Source organism: Salvelinus sp. IW2-2015, linkage group LG4q.2 (assembly GCF_002910315.2).
Source record: "Salvelinus sp. IW2-2015 linkage group LG4q.2, ASM291031v2, whole genome shotgun sequence".
NCBI lineage: Eukaryota > Metazoa > Chordata > Actinopteri > Salmoniformes > Salmonidae > Salvelinus > Salvelinus sp. IW2-2015.
Window position 1 is genome coordinate 25,934,637 of NC_036843.1, and position 18,910 is coordinate 25,953,546.

An 18,910-nucleotide genomic window follows, 5' to 3' on the forward strand; every position below is an offset into this window, starting at 1 on the left:
CTGCTAAATGCTAAATAGCCAATAGCATTGGCTATTTTATGGCCTGGCCCCGGCTAGATCAGTGGAACAAGGAACAATTGAAAAAGCCGTCTGGAATAATCCTTTTAATTGTGAGCAAATCCCTTGAACCCTCACACTCAACACACCGATTTAGTTTTCAAATTTTAAGTTTCATATTGCATGTCTCTCAAAAGTACTCTAGAACATTGTGGGTTAGAGTGTTGTATCGGGTTCTTTTCACAGAACACACTGAAAGGCTGTTTGAGCTGCAACAATTGTTGCACTTAACTGGAAGATGCAGATTTGTTCTCGTCTCAAGATGATCCTAGATGGGTGATGGGTTGAGAGTAATTGCACATTGCAAGAAGGACAGAGAAAAACATTCGCTTAGCTGTTGATCGCACATATAAAAGGATGATTGATATCAGGGTTTGGTATTTCAGATTCACATCATTTGAGAAATCCTGTGAGGGATATGTTTTCTTGCTACTGAAGATTACTTCGATTTCTTTGCCAATATTTTACCGTCTTCTCATCAGAGTTTACTTGAAGATAGTTTGGACTGTTCTTGTGTACCCATTTATACAAAAATTAGCCTGGGCAAGGCTCTGATAGGAGGACTCACCAGATTATGGGATTGATTTAATAATCTAATTTCTTCAGAAGAGATGTAGGGGAGATGCACTTATCGTGCAAACTTTATATCAGCAGAGTGGCACTTGAGGTCATTCGCTGGGAAGAACCAAGCCAATCACCTTTCTACAAGACATCTCTAATTTTGCCCATTCTCACCCCATAATCTCTCCGATCAGGGATACTGCATGGGCTTCGTGTTGCTGTTTATATTTGATGGTTAAATGGATTTGGAGCCCTAGTTCTCACCAATTGCTGTTTTTCCTCTATTTGACAATACTTATACCAACCTTGTTTCGTTGGGACAAATACTTAACTGATTTCCTAATGGAGCTCAAGGTTGATTCAAAAAAATCCTCTATCCATTGAAGAAATGGGTTTGTGATTATCTAGAGAAGATGGCGTTTTACTTATCCTTAGGACACAATCTCCATCCGAGTGTCACACTATTCCCTAGCGCACTACTTTTGACTCAGAGCCCTGTGGACCCGGGTCAAAAGTTAGTTCACTACTAGGGTAGGGTCCAATTAGATTGCAGCCATGGCCACTCCATATGGATGCAATAATAGGCCCATCGCCCACTATTCTTCTGTTCATAGTAACATGAGAGCATGTGGTGGATACCATAGATTCGAGTGATTCCATGGAGCATTCACAACTGGGTCAAATAGATTCAGAAGCAACTTGAGGACAGACAAGGAACTGTCAACATATTTTTTGTGGTTATCAAATAGACATCTGTCCAAGAGCTGGGATGCATTTTGTTATATAGAACATCCATCCTTCATTAACATAACATAAATCCATAATATACCAGCTATATTTTATAGTATGCATTGTTGCAATACAGTGAAATATATTACTGTACTGCAAAAAGGGATATCTAAGGCAAGACTAAATATCTTATTACTGAGTGATAATTAGCTTTAAAACATTTGAGTTTCTTGTGGGTTTTTTCTCACCAAAGCATAAATTATCTAGCATTCATTTTGCAGGACGATTTTTTTTACAAGTCATTTTATTTTATTTCAGTAATTTCAATATGATTTATTTAATGTTGACGATTTAAGGTAAAAATCTAGAAAAATATCTGAAATAAGATACATTCCGTTTTTCAAAATAATTTTCATATATCAGGTTTTCATACCAAAGATACAGTCATTAATACATAAAAAAAACCTGGATTTGATACTACAAGGAAATCAATACTTAGTAAACAGTCATTTTTGCAGGGATGTTCTTATATGGAACAGCTGTCATATATGGAACAGTAGTTCGTATATTGGAACAGCTAGTCGTATATGGAACAGCTAGTCGTATATGGAACAAGCCTAGTCGTTATATGGAACACTAGTCGCTATATGTGATTTGTCATTCTCTACAACTATTCAGCAACCAGGCTTGTAATGCAGCAGTCTCTGGGCCCAGTTTTATAGTTATCTGATCGGTTTTCAGCAATCAGATAGGGATATTAAATGATTTAGAAATTAAAATGAATACACTTGGGCATCATCTCTCTTGAATGGGGACTCTGGTTCTTTTTATTTTATTTTCTATACTTTAATCGTATCCGAATGCCAAAATCTGATCAGATAACTTTTTGGAAAAAACTGGGCACTGTTGATTGAAGGTGAATTGAATCCACACAATAACTTTAGTTAGAAGCTCATACTTCTCTGTGCCTAATCATTGTTTTCTGTTTAAATGCTTATTATCCACAAGGCTCCTCCTCCTAATCACTGTTTTACTGTTTAAATGGCTATTATCATTACGGTTTTTACTAGTTTAAATGGCTATTATCATATGGTTTTACTGTTTAAATGGCTATTACATTATGTTTTACTGTTTAAATGGCTATTATCATACGGTTTTACGTTTAAATGGCTTATTATCATACTGTTTACTGTTTAAAATGGGCCTATTATTCACAAGGTTTATTCCTAATCACTGATTTTACTGTTTAAAATGGCTATTATCACAAAGGTTATTCCTTCTCATCACTGATTTTACTGTTTAAATGGCTATTATCACCAAGGCTCCTTTCGTTTTATGAACACTCCCTTCCAACATGCCAATATCCAGGATTGCACAAGGCATTTGCAAAACCAACGTAAAATTGCAGGTTATCTAAGCATTCTGATGTCCAAATTGGCAACCCTATTCCCCTATATAGCGTGCTATTTGGACCAGGGCCCATAACTGACAGGCCTATAGGCCATTTGATATATGGGACGAGCCAAGTGCTGTAACATTTGAATTGAAGGTACTACTACATGATGAAACCTTCCGTTGGCAATGAATCAGTCTCCCCGTTTCTCCCACAGTCAGTCTAGCCTCACCATCTCTAATTAAAGCTACTTTTTCATTCCGGGCACAGTGGGATAAGGCGCAGGTCCCATAACAATTAAGGGCAGGCGGTCCTCCTCTGGTTCCTCTGTGGAGAATAAAGGGGCATCCTCAGGAGCACTTGATTATCCCTCCACTCTCCCATTAATGGATTCAACTTCGGCTGGATACTGGAATTAGAAATCCCATATATCGAGCACCAGCAGGAGAGTGGAGGCTGGCAGACCCAACACACAACAAGCATATATCAGAACACAAGGTAAGATAGAGAGGACAACAACATACAGTGTCTTGCAAAGGTATTCATCCCCTTGGCGTTTTTTTAATACTATTGTGCATTACAACCTGTAATTTAAATGCATTTTTTTATTGATTTCACTTTCACCTTTCAGCAGGAGATGAACTAAAGCATATCTAAAGCAACACTCGAGTGGTTTAATGGAAAACATTTAAATGTCTTAGAATGGGCCTAGTCAAAGCCAGACCTCAATCCAATTGGAGAATTTGTGTGTGACTTAAAGATTGCTGTACACCAGTGGAACCCAATCCAAACTTGAAGGTGCTTGGAGCAGTTTTGCCTTGGAAGACATGAGCGAGTTGGTGAATAACTTTCACAAGCCACTGTATAGGACGTTGGCCTTCCTTCCATGCATTAAATCGTGAGGATGTTTTTCGTCTTGCCAATACAGTAGTCATTTACACCCCTACTTGATATTTTGGAAGAAAAGAAAATGAATCATGTGAATAGACGGCACTGTGTTTTTATAAAAAAGAAGCAAAGCATCTAAGTTATTTCTATGTGGGAAAGGGTGATGTGAATGTAGGTCAGATGTCGAGATGTCACGTTCTGACCCTTAGTTTCCTATGTTATGTCTTTATTTAGTTTGGTAGGGCGTTGGAGTTGGGGTGGGCATTCTATGTTTTGGGGGTTTTTTTTTTTTTTTTTTTTATTTTTTCAATGTTTGGGGTTTCTTTTTTGAAAGATAATTTACGGATCTCCTGTACATATACCAACATTAATAGATCAAACTCAGTCCTGCGCTATCAGGATTGTAAGATACTGATAAGAAAATAAAACAGACTCGTATGGCCCAGTCTACAAAAGTTAACGTTTTATTCAGCCGGAACGTTCGGACGTAGCACAGTTACAAAAGACCTTTCAATTTTTCTATTAGTGGACACAGACAGACAGTCGTTTATTCAAATAATTACTAGACACATTGTCCCCAAAAACATTGATTCTTGACTAAGAACTTATACTCGCTACCGGATATATTATTTTATTCCCCTGACTAAAACCATCACAACCAGTATTATAATAACTCTGAATGATTCTAACACTTACATAAATGCTTATAATACATCTAAATGATTCAAATTCAATTTTCATACAATTCATATGGCTAGTCAATTTCATAACAATCACATGGTTTCAGATCTTATAAGGTTTTAACAGGAGTGGTAACAATTCGTAATCTTTATTAAGACACATTTCCTTATCAATCCAACCCCCTAAATGGACTAAATATACACCAACTGAACCTAATATACCTACATGGATAACATTAACAGTATTTCAAGTATAATAACTGTTGATCCGTCTATCTCCTCTACCCACAATCTTCCTAGCGCTCCCCTGTCATTTCTGAATCCACTATCACATTGATTCACTGCAAGGGCGCAACGTCATTCCGTATCGTCAAGCGAGCTACTTACGCGCTGAATACACCAAGCTGCACGAACGCCTTACCTAGCGAGCTAATAAACGCCCAAACCCGGCATCTATATGGGATTCTATGGGTAATATATGCGGATATTATGGTATATATTGGATAATATGCGGATAATATGTACATATGGGGATTTGGAATCTAAAGGGTATATATGCGGATATCTATAGGATATCTATGGAGTCATATGGGGATTATTAGGGTATAATCGGTATATACTTAGGACATATGGTATATATGGTATATATGGGATCTATGGGTATATATGGGATATATGGTATTATTATGGAATATGGGATATATGGATACTAGGGGTTATATTGGTATCTATGGATCTATGGTATTATATGGTAATTGTATTATAGGATATTATGGATATATGGGATCGTGGTATATATTGTATATATGGATATATGATCTACTGGTATATATGGTATCTATGGGTATGGTATTATGGATATATGTATATATGGATACAGGTATAATGGTATCATGGTATTATATGGTATATATGGGATAATATGGTATTATATGGGGTATATTTATGTATCTACATTTGGTATACATGTATATATGGGATATTATCGGATATATGGAAACATATGATATAAATAGGGGTATATATGGTATATATGGGATATATGGTATTATATGGGTATATTGGGTATCTACATGGTATACATGGTATATTATTGGTATATATGGATCTATTAACTGTAGGTGTGATAGTTACTGCAGGCTCAGGCCCCTCACTAAAAATATAGATAGATGTCTTATTACCATATAAATAATAAATTCCTCTTTCTTCCCCCCTGTACTGTAGGTGTGATACAGCGCTGGGAGTTGCTGCAGGCCCAGGCCCTCAGTAAAGAGATGCGTCTGAAGCAGAACCTTCAGCAGTGGCAGCAGTTCAACTCTGACCTCAACGCTGTGTGGGCGTGGCTGGAGCAGGCAGGGGAGGAGCTAGAGCAGCAACAGAGGCTGGACCTCAGCACCGACATCCAGACCATCGAGMTGCGCATCAAAAAACTGAAGGTGACCTTTGAACTTTGCTTACTCACTAGGATTACAAAGCCTGCAAGGTGTGTAAGGCTTTCCCAAAGTTCCGGGGGTTTTCAGAAATCMTGGTTGGATGAATCCCAGTTGTATGATTCCCTCCATGGTTATTCCCTCCTGGTCCTGGAATCCTCCAACTGGGATAATAAAAAACCTGGGATCTCTGGGAAAGCTTTGCAACCAGAGATGGGTATTTAMAAAATACTCTGTGCTGATATGACACCCTCTCAAATCATCTMTTTTCATATTGTCTGTCTACAGGAGCTGCAGAAGGCTGTTGACAAGCGTAAGGCCACRGTGCTGTCCATCAACCTGTGCAGTGCAGAGTTTGTCCAGTCCGCCACAGAAGAGTCCCAGGACCTGCAGGCCAGGCTGAAAGAGATGAACAACCGCTGGGACAGATTGGGCACCTCTCTGGGGGAGTGGAGGGCAGCGCTACAAAAGGCCCTAATGCAGTGTCATGTAGGTGTCCAACTGTCTATCCACCTAGCCTGGTCCCAGATCTGTGYTGTCTTGCCAACTCCTATGGCCRTTAAGGCGCAAACAGCTCTGGGACCAGGCTACTTACTGGTCACTTAATAAGAAATTCAAACCAGGACAAATGATGTTTGCATGTTGGACAACTGAGACAGGATACAATTAAATAGTGTTTCAATGACCAGGTTTATCATTAGTTAGACATATTAAATATGTTACTTTTGGTAGAAGTCATGACTTTTGGTAGAAGGTGATTAGCATGCATTTGTATTCCCATCTACTCTCCTGTAGGACTTCCATGAGATGAGTCACGGCCTGCTACTGTGGCTGGAGAACATTGACCGCAGGAGGAACGAGATTGTTCCCATTGACCCCATCCAGGACAGCAACACCCTCCATGAGCACCACAAAACACTCCTGGTACAGAAGCGTTTTAGTAATGTTATATTTAAGTGATAGTGCCAAAGAAGCCGGTGTTTGGAGGATATATTGGCACTTGTGTTGWTAGGCCCGAGACAAAGTCAATATATCCTCCAAACACCGGCTTCTTGGGCATTATCACTTTTATACAACGGGTTATCAACATATTCAAATAATGATTGACATATTTTCATTAAAAAAACGTTATTTTGATGAATTTATTCATACTATGTCATCCATTCGCAAGATATAGTCCCGACACAAATCTTGGGTTGCTACCCAAGCCGGCGGGTCGTTCGTTCTATCGGTTTGGTTGCTAGTGAAGCGACCCAGTCGTTCAGTCATTTTTGTTCTGTATCTATGGACGCCACCCAGTCATTTGTTCTAAATGTTCCATTGCCATACTGGCTGGCAATGTTCTTATCCCTTGCTTGCTAGCTAGCCAACTACGGCTAACTTACAGTCACGTCAAAAAGTGAAGCCAGAATAACAGCAAAGTAGCAGCATTTGCGTTTGTTTAAGCTGTTTACTATTTACATTTATTTGGATACATCCATAACAATGAGCTAATGAGGGACGATTTCACCTGTCATAGAAAATGTTCTTACTTGTCAGGACACTATTGTTCAGAGGAGCTATCCAACAACACAGCAACACAATCACTTCAAACTGAAGCTGGAAACACTGCAAATTAGCTGCACTTCGTTTCGTTTTATCTTTTTTCAATTGACATTTCATTGTTTATATCCATAAAAATTATGCCAGCTGATTCATGATTTCGACTGGCTGAGAAACTGTCTGTCTCGTCCCGACTCCCGACACATTCATTATTATGGGACAGATAGAGATCGAATTTGAATATTGAAACAATGTTGCAAATGTCGGAGAGACAGACAGTAAGGTTTATACAAATCTCCGCTGTTAAAAATTAAATGTTAGTCTAAAGGAAATGTGAGATAATGTCTAGATGCTTTTTATAGTGGARATCAAGTTTATAAATTGCTTGGCTGGGCTGATGAGACAGTGGATTCCACAGTCAGATGGAATAAACTATATTCTGTGAGGGCTGATTCGGAGGTGAGATAGGCACACACAAATCTGACTTTTATATAAATTATTGATTGATGTCAACTGGAGACTTAAATTAAGCGTGGGGATCTCAAATTAGAAAWTGTTCTTGAGTGACTGACACCTTGCAGTAAGTAAAATTGTGAACCAACCAACCTCCCTCACTCTCTCCACAGAAAATCCGCTGTGAGCTGCTAGACACCCAGAGGAAGGTGTTGTCCCTGCAGGACATGTCCCTGCAGCTGCTGGTCAACAGCGAGGGCAGTGACTGTCTGGAGGCCAAGGAGAAGGTTCACGTCATCGGGAACCGCCTCAAACTGCTCTTCAAGGAGGTGACCAGAGACCTCAGAGAGCTGGAGAAGATTCTGGACATTACCAGCAGCCAACAGGTCAGAACAGACGCACTTTTACAATTAAATAGAACAATGTAATGTATCTCCATGCAGTAGACACATTACACAATAAGAAATAGTACAGGAGAAACGTTTGTAGCCTTTCTCTACTGTATCTAACACCATTGCATGCTTGGCCTCCCTCCCTCCCTCTGTGTGTATCTCTCTCTCTCTCTCTCTCTCCCTCCCTCCCTCCCTCCCTCCCTCTTGTCTCTTTCTTTCTCCTCTATTTTATCACAGAATCTGTCTACGTGGTCGTCAGCTGATGAGCTAGACACCACCTCTGGTTCCATAAGCCCGGTGTCGGGCAGGAGCACGCCAAGTCGCCGTCGATCGGTAACGTATAGTAATACTCCTGACATGGTTACATGGTGCCCTACCAGAAGGAAGGTGTTTGGCACTTCCTCCCTAAGACGGACAGTGCGTCACTTGTGCCCCTGAATGCACCGCCCAGTTTGCTCCAGTTTAAGGCCATGCAGAGTCACTCCCTCCCACCATCCTAGGACCTCTCTTTCTCACCTCTTCTCTGTACACCTTCCTACATGTATATACATTCCACACAAAACTCRGACTTTTTTTCAGTCCTGTGGTTTTCGAGTCCTGTAATTTAGTGCTCATGGAATATTGGCTCTTTAATACTGCTGAAAACCCTTGGTTTTTATGAATTAAATTCTATAGAAGTAATGTATTGTCTTCACTTCAATCCCAATGGTTGATCTCAATGATTTGAAGATACAGTACATGTATATCTTACATTTGTTACGTCTGTCTTCCACATAGTAAATCATGCATCATATCATACGTTGTGCTTCAGCAGCGAATGAATTCCCTTTGTTCCAAATAACAGCATGRCCATCCAGCTGTAGCTGTTCAAAGTAGCTGTTCACTTTGAAAAAAGCTAGTTTATTTGTTTTCTCTTGTTGTCACCTTCCTTCACATATTTGATTTGTTCTAAGGTCACCTTATTCTATTCTTTTATTTGGGGTATTTTCTTTTCATCGGTAGCTTTGTTCTTTATTTGCCTGGACTGAAACATACTCTCTTTCTTTTACCCCCGTGTTCATTGCAAACAGCAACGGGGCAAATGTAGTATGTCACAGCAGACCTCTGGACCCTCTGTGAGCAGTCCACACAGATCACACAGGTACCTTTCTCCTGGTTTGTAGAACACCCAGAAGATAATAGAACTCCTGGAACATGTTACACCTGTTCTGGAACCTCAGTCCGTTGTGCTGCACTGCACTGACAACACATACAGTACATTGCAACAACTGTCTTGTAAAAGAAAAAATAGAAAACCCTGAATGCTGATTTTTACTTACTTCCAAAGGTTCATAAAAGTTKAATGAAAAATTAATTCCATCATCTTCTACCATTCTAGACATTATGTAGGGGCTATAGGGTTTTATGGTTTTACAGAAAATGTGGTTATATCCCACACATCCTTTACACTACAGTTCTGCAATAACTAAATATATAGGCCTCTTCGTTGCCAATGTCCTCGGCTGCTTGATTAACTACGCTACCCAGAATGCACCKTGAGTGCTTAACATACTGTCAACAGTTTCTCTAATACCTCTTGGAAACTATAGAGCTCTACCACTCCTTCTCTACCGCTAGTGAGCACACGCAGTTGTTCTCTTGAATTGCCAAGTCAGCAAGCATCTGCAATGAACAAYAGGATGGCAGCAAGTCTATCTCTCTATTTCTTTCTTTCTCTTGTGTGTGACATCTATTTCATCTATTTCTTCTATTTCACATACCTAATCCACCATCTCCCCCTCACTCCCCTCAATCAGCCATCTGTGGGTCACCYCTATCACGTCTCCATTTGTGGAATGTTAGGGGGCACTTTGATCACAGTCTAGACAGACAGACCTGAGGGTAAAACGGAYATCACTGTTATCTAGCTATGCATACCATGATTTATAATTTTAGGATTCCCTTTGGTGTAAGCTAATTCAAATAGGCCTCATTGTCAGCTATGCTAGAGAAACAGCAGGTACCACATTGTCGTAAAGTGTTGTAAATCAGAACGCTATTATTGTGTTACTGTAGTGTTCATCCCTTACCTGAGAAATGAGTTAATAGTGAATAGTACAAAACCTGTTATTTAGCATGTTAATAGATATAGTCGGTCTTCTCAGTTTGACAGCAGCCCAGTCAGATGAGGGTATATTAAGATGGTTCTGCTGCTGACTAATGCTACATCAAGCTTCACCTAGCTACGCCCTTTAAAACAGWCTGCTCTACGCTGCTATGCTCCTGTCTTGGCATGCTTTGCATTTATCAGGATATAAACTCCTGACAGAGAGGTCTTGAAGGACTATCTAAAACATTTGAACTGCTACTTCCAGCTTGCCTTTTGTCTCCCGTCCTAACACCTTGCATCCTTTTATAAAGGAATGTCAGCTCAACATCCTGTATTTGTTTTATGGGTTTGAAAATAATTTMTTGAAAATGTTTGTCAAGTGTCATTCAACTGACTGTGGGTGTGTTGATTACCAATATACCATAAACTGGGTGGTTTGAGCCCTGAATGCTGATTGGCTAACAACCATGGTATATCAGACCTTATACCACGGGTATGACCCCAACATTTTTTTTTACTGATCTTATTACGTTGGTAACCAGTTTATAATAGCAATAAGGCACCTTGGGGATTTGCGTTGCGTCGTGACCTAAGAACAGCCCTTAGCCGTGGTATATTGGCCATATACCATACTCCCTCGGGCCTTATTGCTTAAATATAATTTGGTAATTTGATCATGGTTGTGTCAATACACAGTTCATCATTATACTTGTAGAGCAATAACAACCATAGTTTCTGTCTTGTAAACTACAAAGGAAATAGATATTTGATTCTGTTGAATCCAATGACAAAATGGATAGTTGGATGGATGGTTTGGTCTGGATGCATGTCCTTAGCTGTACAGTAGGTGTCATAACCTAAATCTGCTTGTTGTTGTGTTGTTGTGTGCTCTCCGTGTCGTGTCCTATCAGGTTYCCCGTCGCTGGGTCCGCTTCCTCCCCTTCTGAGGCAGAGGGGAAATCATCATCGTCACATTTCCTGTACCGCGTCCTATGGGTGGCGGTGCCCCTCCAGTTGCTCTTCCTCTTGCTGCTGGTGGGCATGGTCTGCCTGGTGCCAATGTGTGAGGGTGATTTGGACTGCACCCAGTCCAATAACTTTGCCCGTTCCTTCCACCCGATGCTACAATACACCAACGGGCCCCCTCCTGTATAGTCTTTCATGACAGACCAAACATTTGGTTCTGGGTGCCGAGCGAGATTACAGCCTGGCCCTGGTATGGAGACGAACCTGAGGAGGACAGTTGGGCTTTTTGAACTTCATGACTGTTGGGGTTTTCACCTCTATGGGTCTCTCTCCTGTTGTTTCCCCCCAATAACAGTACGGGAACTGTTTCAATGCTCCGCTAGTTTGCAGCTTCCATGAAGAATAGAGATATGACGTTCAGTCATTCTGCACCTTGTGTTGCCGTGCAGAAGCAAGCATCATAGGATGCCAAAACCTTAGTTATATCTTCTTTGTTCTGTATGGATGAAGTACAGCAGCACTCTTAACTTGTCTTTTCACTCGTGTCATCTTTTAGTTTTCTGTTATGTTGTATGTATAGACGAAGAAGCGTCTTAGGGGCAGCAAATGTAAGAACCAAAAAATGTTCTGACGGCGGTCMGTGGATATTCCCTGGATACACATGCCATGTATTGCCATTTGTCCTCTAGTTCAATGCAGAGCATATACCCTGTGAATGTGCCTGTTGTAACAATTGAACACTTGTGAAATAACATTTTAAGATTACTTATATTGCAATATWATTTTTTTTACATGTGTTTTGGCATGCGGTTATGATCTTTGCTTATGGGTGTGTCCGTGATGAATATTTGATTTTTAATCTGAATTATACCTGGGCGTAAGAATCTATTTAGTCTGAATTGTGTATTGAATGTGTATGAAAGGCCATAATGAAGAGTTATTTGCTATAAAGTGTTTAAAAGCATAAGAAACATTGACAAATCATGTGGACATTTCTGAATGAAAATAATGCACTGAACACACATTGTTATTTTTCTAGCTGAAAATATGGATTCTACAAACTAACTATTAATCAAAAGTATAACGAATTATAAAACAGTATATTTTCTATCGCTCTGTGTGTTTAGTTTTAAATGTACAACAGTCCAGGATTACTTAACATATTCTGTACATAATATAAATGTATATCTATAATCTATATCTGACCCTAAATTACAAATATTTAATGCCAAATTCTCATTTTGATTCTGTCTTTTATTCAACATAAGTTCTCTCTGTAGGCAGCAACATTTCTGACTCTTCTGTCAAGTCAATAATGCTGAATCAGTCTTTGGATCTTACTTTCCATAAACTCAATTCAAATCACAATTTCAATGGTCGAAAAAACATATGATACCTCTCAAGTTTCATTCAGGTGCCTGTCTTGAGCGGAGTCCTCTGAGGAGATTTAGGCATAGATCAGTGCTATAGTGCSATTGACATTTAAAGGCAGCGTTCGCGGAGACCGCATTCATGGTACTGTATTTGTCGGCTCAATCGAAAATGATCTATTTCAATCACGCTATAGCGCTGATCTTCCATRATACGGATTKAATCTAGCCCTTACGCTTCATTCACGGGGAGAGCCACAGGGCCAGTGGACCTCTGAGAGACAGCTGAGAGGGATCCGATAGACCCAGAGGTATGTTAGTTCTGGAGCTCTGGGAGATGGGAGTCCTGGTGGTGGGTAGGACAGGACCAGGGAGTGATGGTGGAGGTCATGGCGGTGGGTAGGACAGGACCAGGGAGTGGTGGTGGTGATGGTGGTCATGGTGGTGGGTAGGACAGGACCAGGGAGTGGTGGTGGTGATGGTGGAGGTCATGGTGGTGGGTAGGACAGGACCAGGGAGTGGTGGTGGTGATGGTGGAGGTCATGGCGGTGGGTAGGACAGGACCAGGGAGTGGTGGTGGTGGTGATGGTGGAGGTCATAGTGGTGGCGATGGGGGTGAAGCAGGCACTCCAGTGGTTTGATCATGTCGTAGTTTGGAAGGGCCAGGGCTGTGACGTCCAGACCTAACATCTGAGAGACCACCAGGGCTGTGACTTCCAGACCTAACATCTGAGAGACCACCAGGGCTGTGACTTCCAGACCTAACATCTGAGAGACCACCAGGGCTGTGACGTCCAGACCTAACATCTGAGAGACCACCAGGGCTGTGACTTCCAGACCTAACATCTGAGAGACCTCCAGGGCTGTGACTTCCAGACCTAACATCTGAGAGACCACCAGGTTTGTGACTTCCAGACCTAACATCTGAGAGACCACCTGAGGTCTGTGACTTCAGACCTAACATCTGAGAGACCACCAGGGCTGTGACGTCCAACCTAACATCTGAGAGACCAAAGGGCTGTGAGTTCAGACCTAACATCTGAGAGACCACCAGGGCTGTGACTTCAGACCTGAGAGAACCACACAGGTCTGTGACTTCCAGACCTAACATCTGAGAGACCACCAGGTCTGTGACTTCCAGACCTAACATCTGAGAGACCACCAGGGCTGTGACGTCCAGACCTGAGAGACCACCAGGGCTGTGACTTCCAGACCTAACATCTGAGAGACCACCAGGGCTGTGTCGTCCAGACCTAACATCTGAGAGATCACCAGGGCTGTGACGTTCAGACCTAACTTCTGAGAGACCACCATTCGGAAGTCTACCAACTGAAACAATAGAGCAGATACACCTCAAGTCAGGTTTCTGATGTTATTTTCTGTACTCCTAAATCAAATGACATTCTGTTTGTACGTGTGTGTGTGCATGTGTGTTTCTGTCTTTCTATGAGTGCATCCATTTGTGCATGCATGCCTGTGCGTGTTAATATGACTATGTATCCATCCATCCTCCCACCTCTCTCTCACTGTCAGTGAGCTGGGCCAGAGTCTGTCTGAGGGTGGTAAGCTGCTGCTGAGCCTCCCTGGCCTGGTGCTCCTGGCTCTGTAGATCTGTCCTGGCTGTAGTCAGCCTCTCCTCTACCTGGGCCTTCCCCTTCTCCAGCTCCTCCAGACTCTTACTCTGCTGCCCAGTGGTCTGTCTCTGTAGATCTGTCCTGGCTAGTCAGCCTCTCCTCTAGCTGGGCCTTCCCCTTCTCCAGCTCCTCCAGACTCTTACTCTGCTGCCCAATGGTCTCGCTCTGCTCCGGGACTTTGAGCTTAGATACAGCATTCCAAAATTGACAGGAATGCCCTTTACGTTTCATCATATTACTTCACAAAAACATAACATTGCGACCAATGGTATGTTATAACAATGTTATACAGAAGTAGAAATGATACTGTCAGTAAACAATTATCACAGTTTCCATATAATACAAAGTGCTAATTAGTGGTAATAGCCAACATTTTTWAACTACATTTGGAATCTTGTACAGGTATTTCCCAGGTAGTTAGAGGAATCAGACAGAGAAGAGTAGGTAGGGGAAGTTCTATGACTCTAGAGGATGTGTGGGCTGTAAGCATCCTGCCCTCTACCTTCAGCTTGTTGGTATGTGACAGCTGGGCCTTGAGCTCTGTGATGGAGACCTTACTGGAACCCAGTTCCCCCTGCAGTCGCTCCACCTTCTTCTGTAGACTATAATAAAATATAACAGATACTTTAGATAGAATATATTATATTCTTTAGATACAAAATAGACGTAAAGTATCTATTGTGAGTAAAATACAATTTGTCTTCTGCCTATCCCTACCCAACCCCTGGATGGGTAGCATTTTTAGCTGTTACATGCCTTGCTCAAGGGCACAATGGCAGGAGATGGTACCTGGGATCACAGACCAGCAGCCCTCCGGTTACTGATTCAGTTCCCACTTTTTGCACCCAGCCCGGGGCTTAAACCAGCAACCTTCCGGCTATCAGCCCGGCTCTCTAACCTCAAAGCTACCTGCAGCTTGCTGGCGGTCACAGGGGCGTCATCTCGCTCCACGGCCAGGGCTGAGCAACTCCYCTTCTCCTCCACTAGCTCAGACACTTTCCTCCTCAACAGCTTTATGTGGAACTCCTTACTCTCAGACCTCTCTTTCTGGACCTTTAACTGCAGACAACATGGTAAACGGGTGTTTATCTGTTTTTAGCATACAATGATACAGTACTAGGAGATCCACAGTAATGATATGAACTAGATTGACAGAAATGTTGGAGTGAAATCCATTTATAGAATGTTTAGGGGAGCAGCAGGGGGAAGTGAGAAGTGAATGAAACAATAATTACAAAGAATAATACTGTATAGACATATTACAGCTCTAAAGTAGTAGCTAGTTACAGTAGTTATAAACTACATGTTGTGTACCTGTCTCTTATACACATCTAGATGTGTATAAGAGACAGGTACTAGGAGATCCACAGTAATGATATGAACTAGATTGACAGAAATGTTGGAGTGAAATCCATTTATAGAATGTTTAGGGGAGCAGCAGGGGGAAGTGAGAAGTGAATGAAACAATAATTACAAAGAATAATACTGTATAGACATATTACAGCTCTAAAGTAGTAGCTAGTTACAGTAGTTATAAACTACATGTTGTGTACCCTTCGCTGTAGGTTGTGGGCCAGGGTCTTGCTTTCCACCAAAGCCGTCCCTTCTAGTTTGACAAGTTGACAGAACGAGCTGTAGCCTCATGTCGAGGCCCCGGTCGGTGGCAATACTGTCTACTTTCATCCTCTGACAGTTGTTCCAGGAACTGCTCATACTGCATGGGAAAACACAAGGCCCATATTTACAAAGTGTCTCAGAGTACGAGTGCTGATCTGGGATCAATTTTGCCTTTGAACCAATATATGCCATTTAGTAGAAGCTTTTATCAAAAGAGACTAACAGTCATGTGTGCATACATTTCATGTACGGGTGGTCAGAGGGGTTGGGTTAAATGCGGAAGACACATTTCAGTTGAATGCATTCAGTTGTACAACTGACTAAATCAAATCAAGTTTATTTTATATAGCCCTTCGTACATCAGCTAATATCTCGAAGTGCTGTACAGACACCCAGCCTAAAACCCCAAACAGCAAACAATGCAGGTGTAGAAGCACGGTGGCTAGGAAAAACTCCCTAGAAAGGCCAAAACCTAGGAAGAAACCTAGAGAGGAACCAGGCTATGAGGGGTGGCCAGTCCTCTTCTGGCTGTGCTGGGTGGAGATAACAGAACTATGCCAAGATGTTCAAAATGTTCATAAGTGACAAGCATGGTCAAATAATAATCATGAATAATTTTCAGTTGGCTTTTCATAGCCGATCATCAAGAGTTGAAAATAGCAGGTCCGGGACAGGTGGCGGTTCCATAACCGCAGGCAGAACAGACTAAGTATCCCCCTWTCCCTTTCATAACGAATATGCGGGGGGGCTGATCCTAGTTCAGCAGTCCTACTCTGGTACACTTTGTGAATACAGGCCCATGCAGTAATATCTCTGCTATTCCAGTAACATCAAAATGCATTTGCAGTAAATGTGCCTGTGCCACTTTAGTAAGAGGATGCTAATGGGCCTGGACCAGAGTCCCTTGACAATTTGGTATGAAGAAAAGAAAAGCCTGTACACCGTACGCTGCTCCCCTGCTTTATTCCTGCACCAACATACAGCACAGCAGCAGCATTAACTGTGTGGACTTTATTTTGTTGGTCCAGCACCAGTGGAGAAATGTTGGATGTGCATGTCACCTACTACACACTGTCATGAATAAATACCTGCTATTCCAGTAACATCTAAACACGTTCACATTTTCATAAGAGGATGCTAAGATCCTTGCACCAGGGTTCATTTGCCAACGCACTCACATGCTGCATGTTATGATTCAGCCCGTCTCGGTGCACGTCTGCAGTCATCAGCCTCCAGACCCTGCAGCCTGTCTCAGCCAGCTGTGCTCTCTCCAGGGCACTGGGGTGGAGCTCTGTCTGCCTGGACACCTCCTCACTGACCTGGGACAGCCTCCTCTCCATCTCCTTCATGGTCTGACAGGAAATAACAAGACCTGTTAATTGAAATGCATTCCAGGTGACTACCGCATGAAGCTGGTTGAGAGAATGCCAAAAGAAAATATTGAAAGATACAACTTAAAAGCATACTGATAAAGAATATACAATGTGTGACTTCTGTAGTAACTTTCCAGTTTTCCGTACTGCATCTATTRTAGTGTGTTTGAGTTGTGTATTTGTATGCTGATGTCACATAATTAATTTCCATGTAACTGGACAAAGTGTATCGTGTCGTATTGTAATGTGAATCCACTGTATAGTACAAAGACTGCATCCCATTGTAGGCCATCGTTCAATCATTGTACCTCCAGGATTTAAAATCCTGATTGATTATCTATCAATAGAGTATTATTTCTGTTTGAAACTGTCACACAACGTATTAACAATGTAGTAGCATAAGAACAGAAAAAACAGTGAATAGAACTCTACCTACTGCTGTCATGCTCTCCTCTGTTGTGCAGAGGTCAAATCAAAGTTGATTTGTCACGTGCGCCGAATACRACAGGTGTAGACCTTACAGTGAAATGCTTACTTACAGGCTCTAACCAATAGTGCGGAGAAAAAAAAGTGTGTGTGTGTGTAGATAAGTAAAGAAATAAAAACAACAGTAAAAATACATTTGAAAATAAGAGTAGCAAGGCTATATACAGACACCGGTTAGTCAGGCTTATTGAGGTAGTATGTACATGTAGGTATGGTTAAAGTGCCTGAGTCCCTGAGTGTCTATAGTATTTTCTCATCAGTGGGCATGGAGAGATCCGCCTGCMGAAGAGCCCCTATCTACCCCAGGAGGGCCTGCAGTCTCCCCTGTAAATAGGGTCACAAAATTAAGGAAATGTTCTCAAAATTGAAATCCCAGTTTGGAGGACTCTCGGCATCAGGAAGGAATAACCAAGTGTTTGGGAAAGTTTCTGGTCTCTTTCCAACAGGATTTATGGGAAAACCAAAAGCAAAAAGCAAAATAGATAACCATTTACTGTACATAATGCATGTGTGAACATTTAACACATTCATTGATTCTTATACACATCACACAGATCACAGATGACAGTAGTACCCTACTGAGCCAAGCCAATTCCAATCCGTACTGCGCTGGAATAAATATACACTACAAGACCAAAAGTATGTGGACACCTGCTTGTCGAACATCTCATTCCAAAATCATGGCCATTAACATGGAGTTGGTCCCTCTGCTGCTATGACAGCCTCCACTCTTCTGGGAAGGCTTTCCACTAGATGTTGGAACATTGCTGCGGGGACTTGCTTCCATTCAGCCACAAGAGCATTAAGGAGGTCGGGCACTGATGTTGGGAGATTAGGCCTGGCTCGCAGTCGGTGTTCAAATTCACCCCAAAGGTGTTCGAAGGGGTTGAAGTCAGGGCTCTGTGTAGGCCAGTACAGTTCCTCCAGACCGATGTCGGCAAACCATTTCTGTATGGACCTCGCTTGGTGGACAGCTGAAAAGAGCCTTCCCAAAACTGTTGCCACAAAGTTGGAAGCACAGAATCGTCTAGAATGTCATAGTATGCTTTAGCGTTAAGATCCAGACCAACAGTTATTGTGCTGACGTTGCTTCCAGAGGCAGTTTGGAACTCGGTAGTGAGTGTTGCAACCGAGGACAGACGATTATTACGCACTACGCCATTCAGCATCGGCGGTTCCGTTCTGTGAGCTTGTGTGGCCTACCTTGTCGCAGCTGAGCCATTGTTGCTCCTAGACGTTTCCACGTCACA

General features: G+C 41.9%; 1 protein-coding gene and 1 long non-coding RNA gene across 2 annotated transcripts in view; one reads left to right on the plus strand and one right to left on the minus strand.

The window, feature by feature from the left end:
- The window catches only part of LOC111963075 (nesprin-1-like), a 160,646-nt gene extending 148,227 nt beyond the window's left edge, over nt 1-12,419 (plus strand). The window contains 7 exon segments of the mRNA XM_070443308.1: nt 5,533-5,744; nt 6,027-6,227; nt 6,534-6,662; nt 7,907-8,119; nt 8,363-8,458; nt 9,196-9,266; nt 11,126-12,419. Of these exon segments, the coding sequence (XP_070299409.1) occupies nt 5,533-5,744; nt 6,027-6,227; nt 6,534-6,662; nt 7,907-8,119; nt 8,363-8,458; nt 9,196-9,266; nt 11,126-11,369 (1,166 nt within the window). The 3' untranslated portion in view covers nt 11,370-12,419.
- Nucleotides 12,420-13,962: 1,543 nt separating this feature from the next.
- LOC111963536 (uncharacterized) lies at nt 13,963-15,892 on the minus strand. Its single transcript, XR_002877259.2, has 4 exons — nt 15,738-15,892; nt 15,094-15,243; nt 14,687-14,786; nt 13,963-14,367 (listed from the first exon to the last, which is right to left on the minus strand). It is a non-coding gene; the product is annotated as an uncharacterized lncRNA (long non-coding RNA).
- Between the last annotated feature and the right edge of the window lie 3,018 nt (nt 15,893-18,910).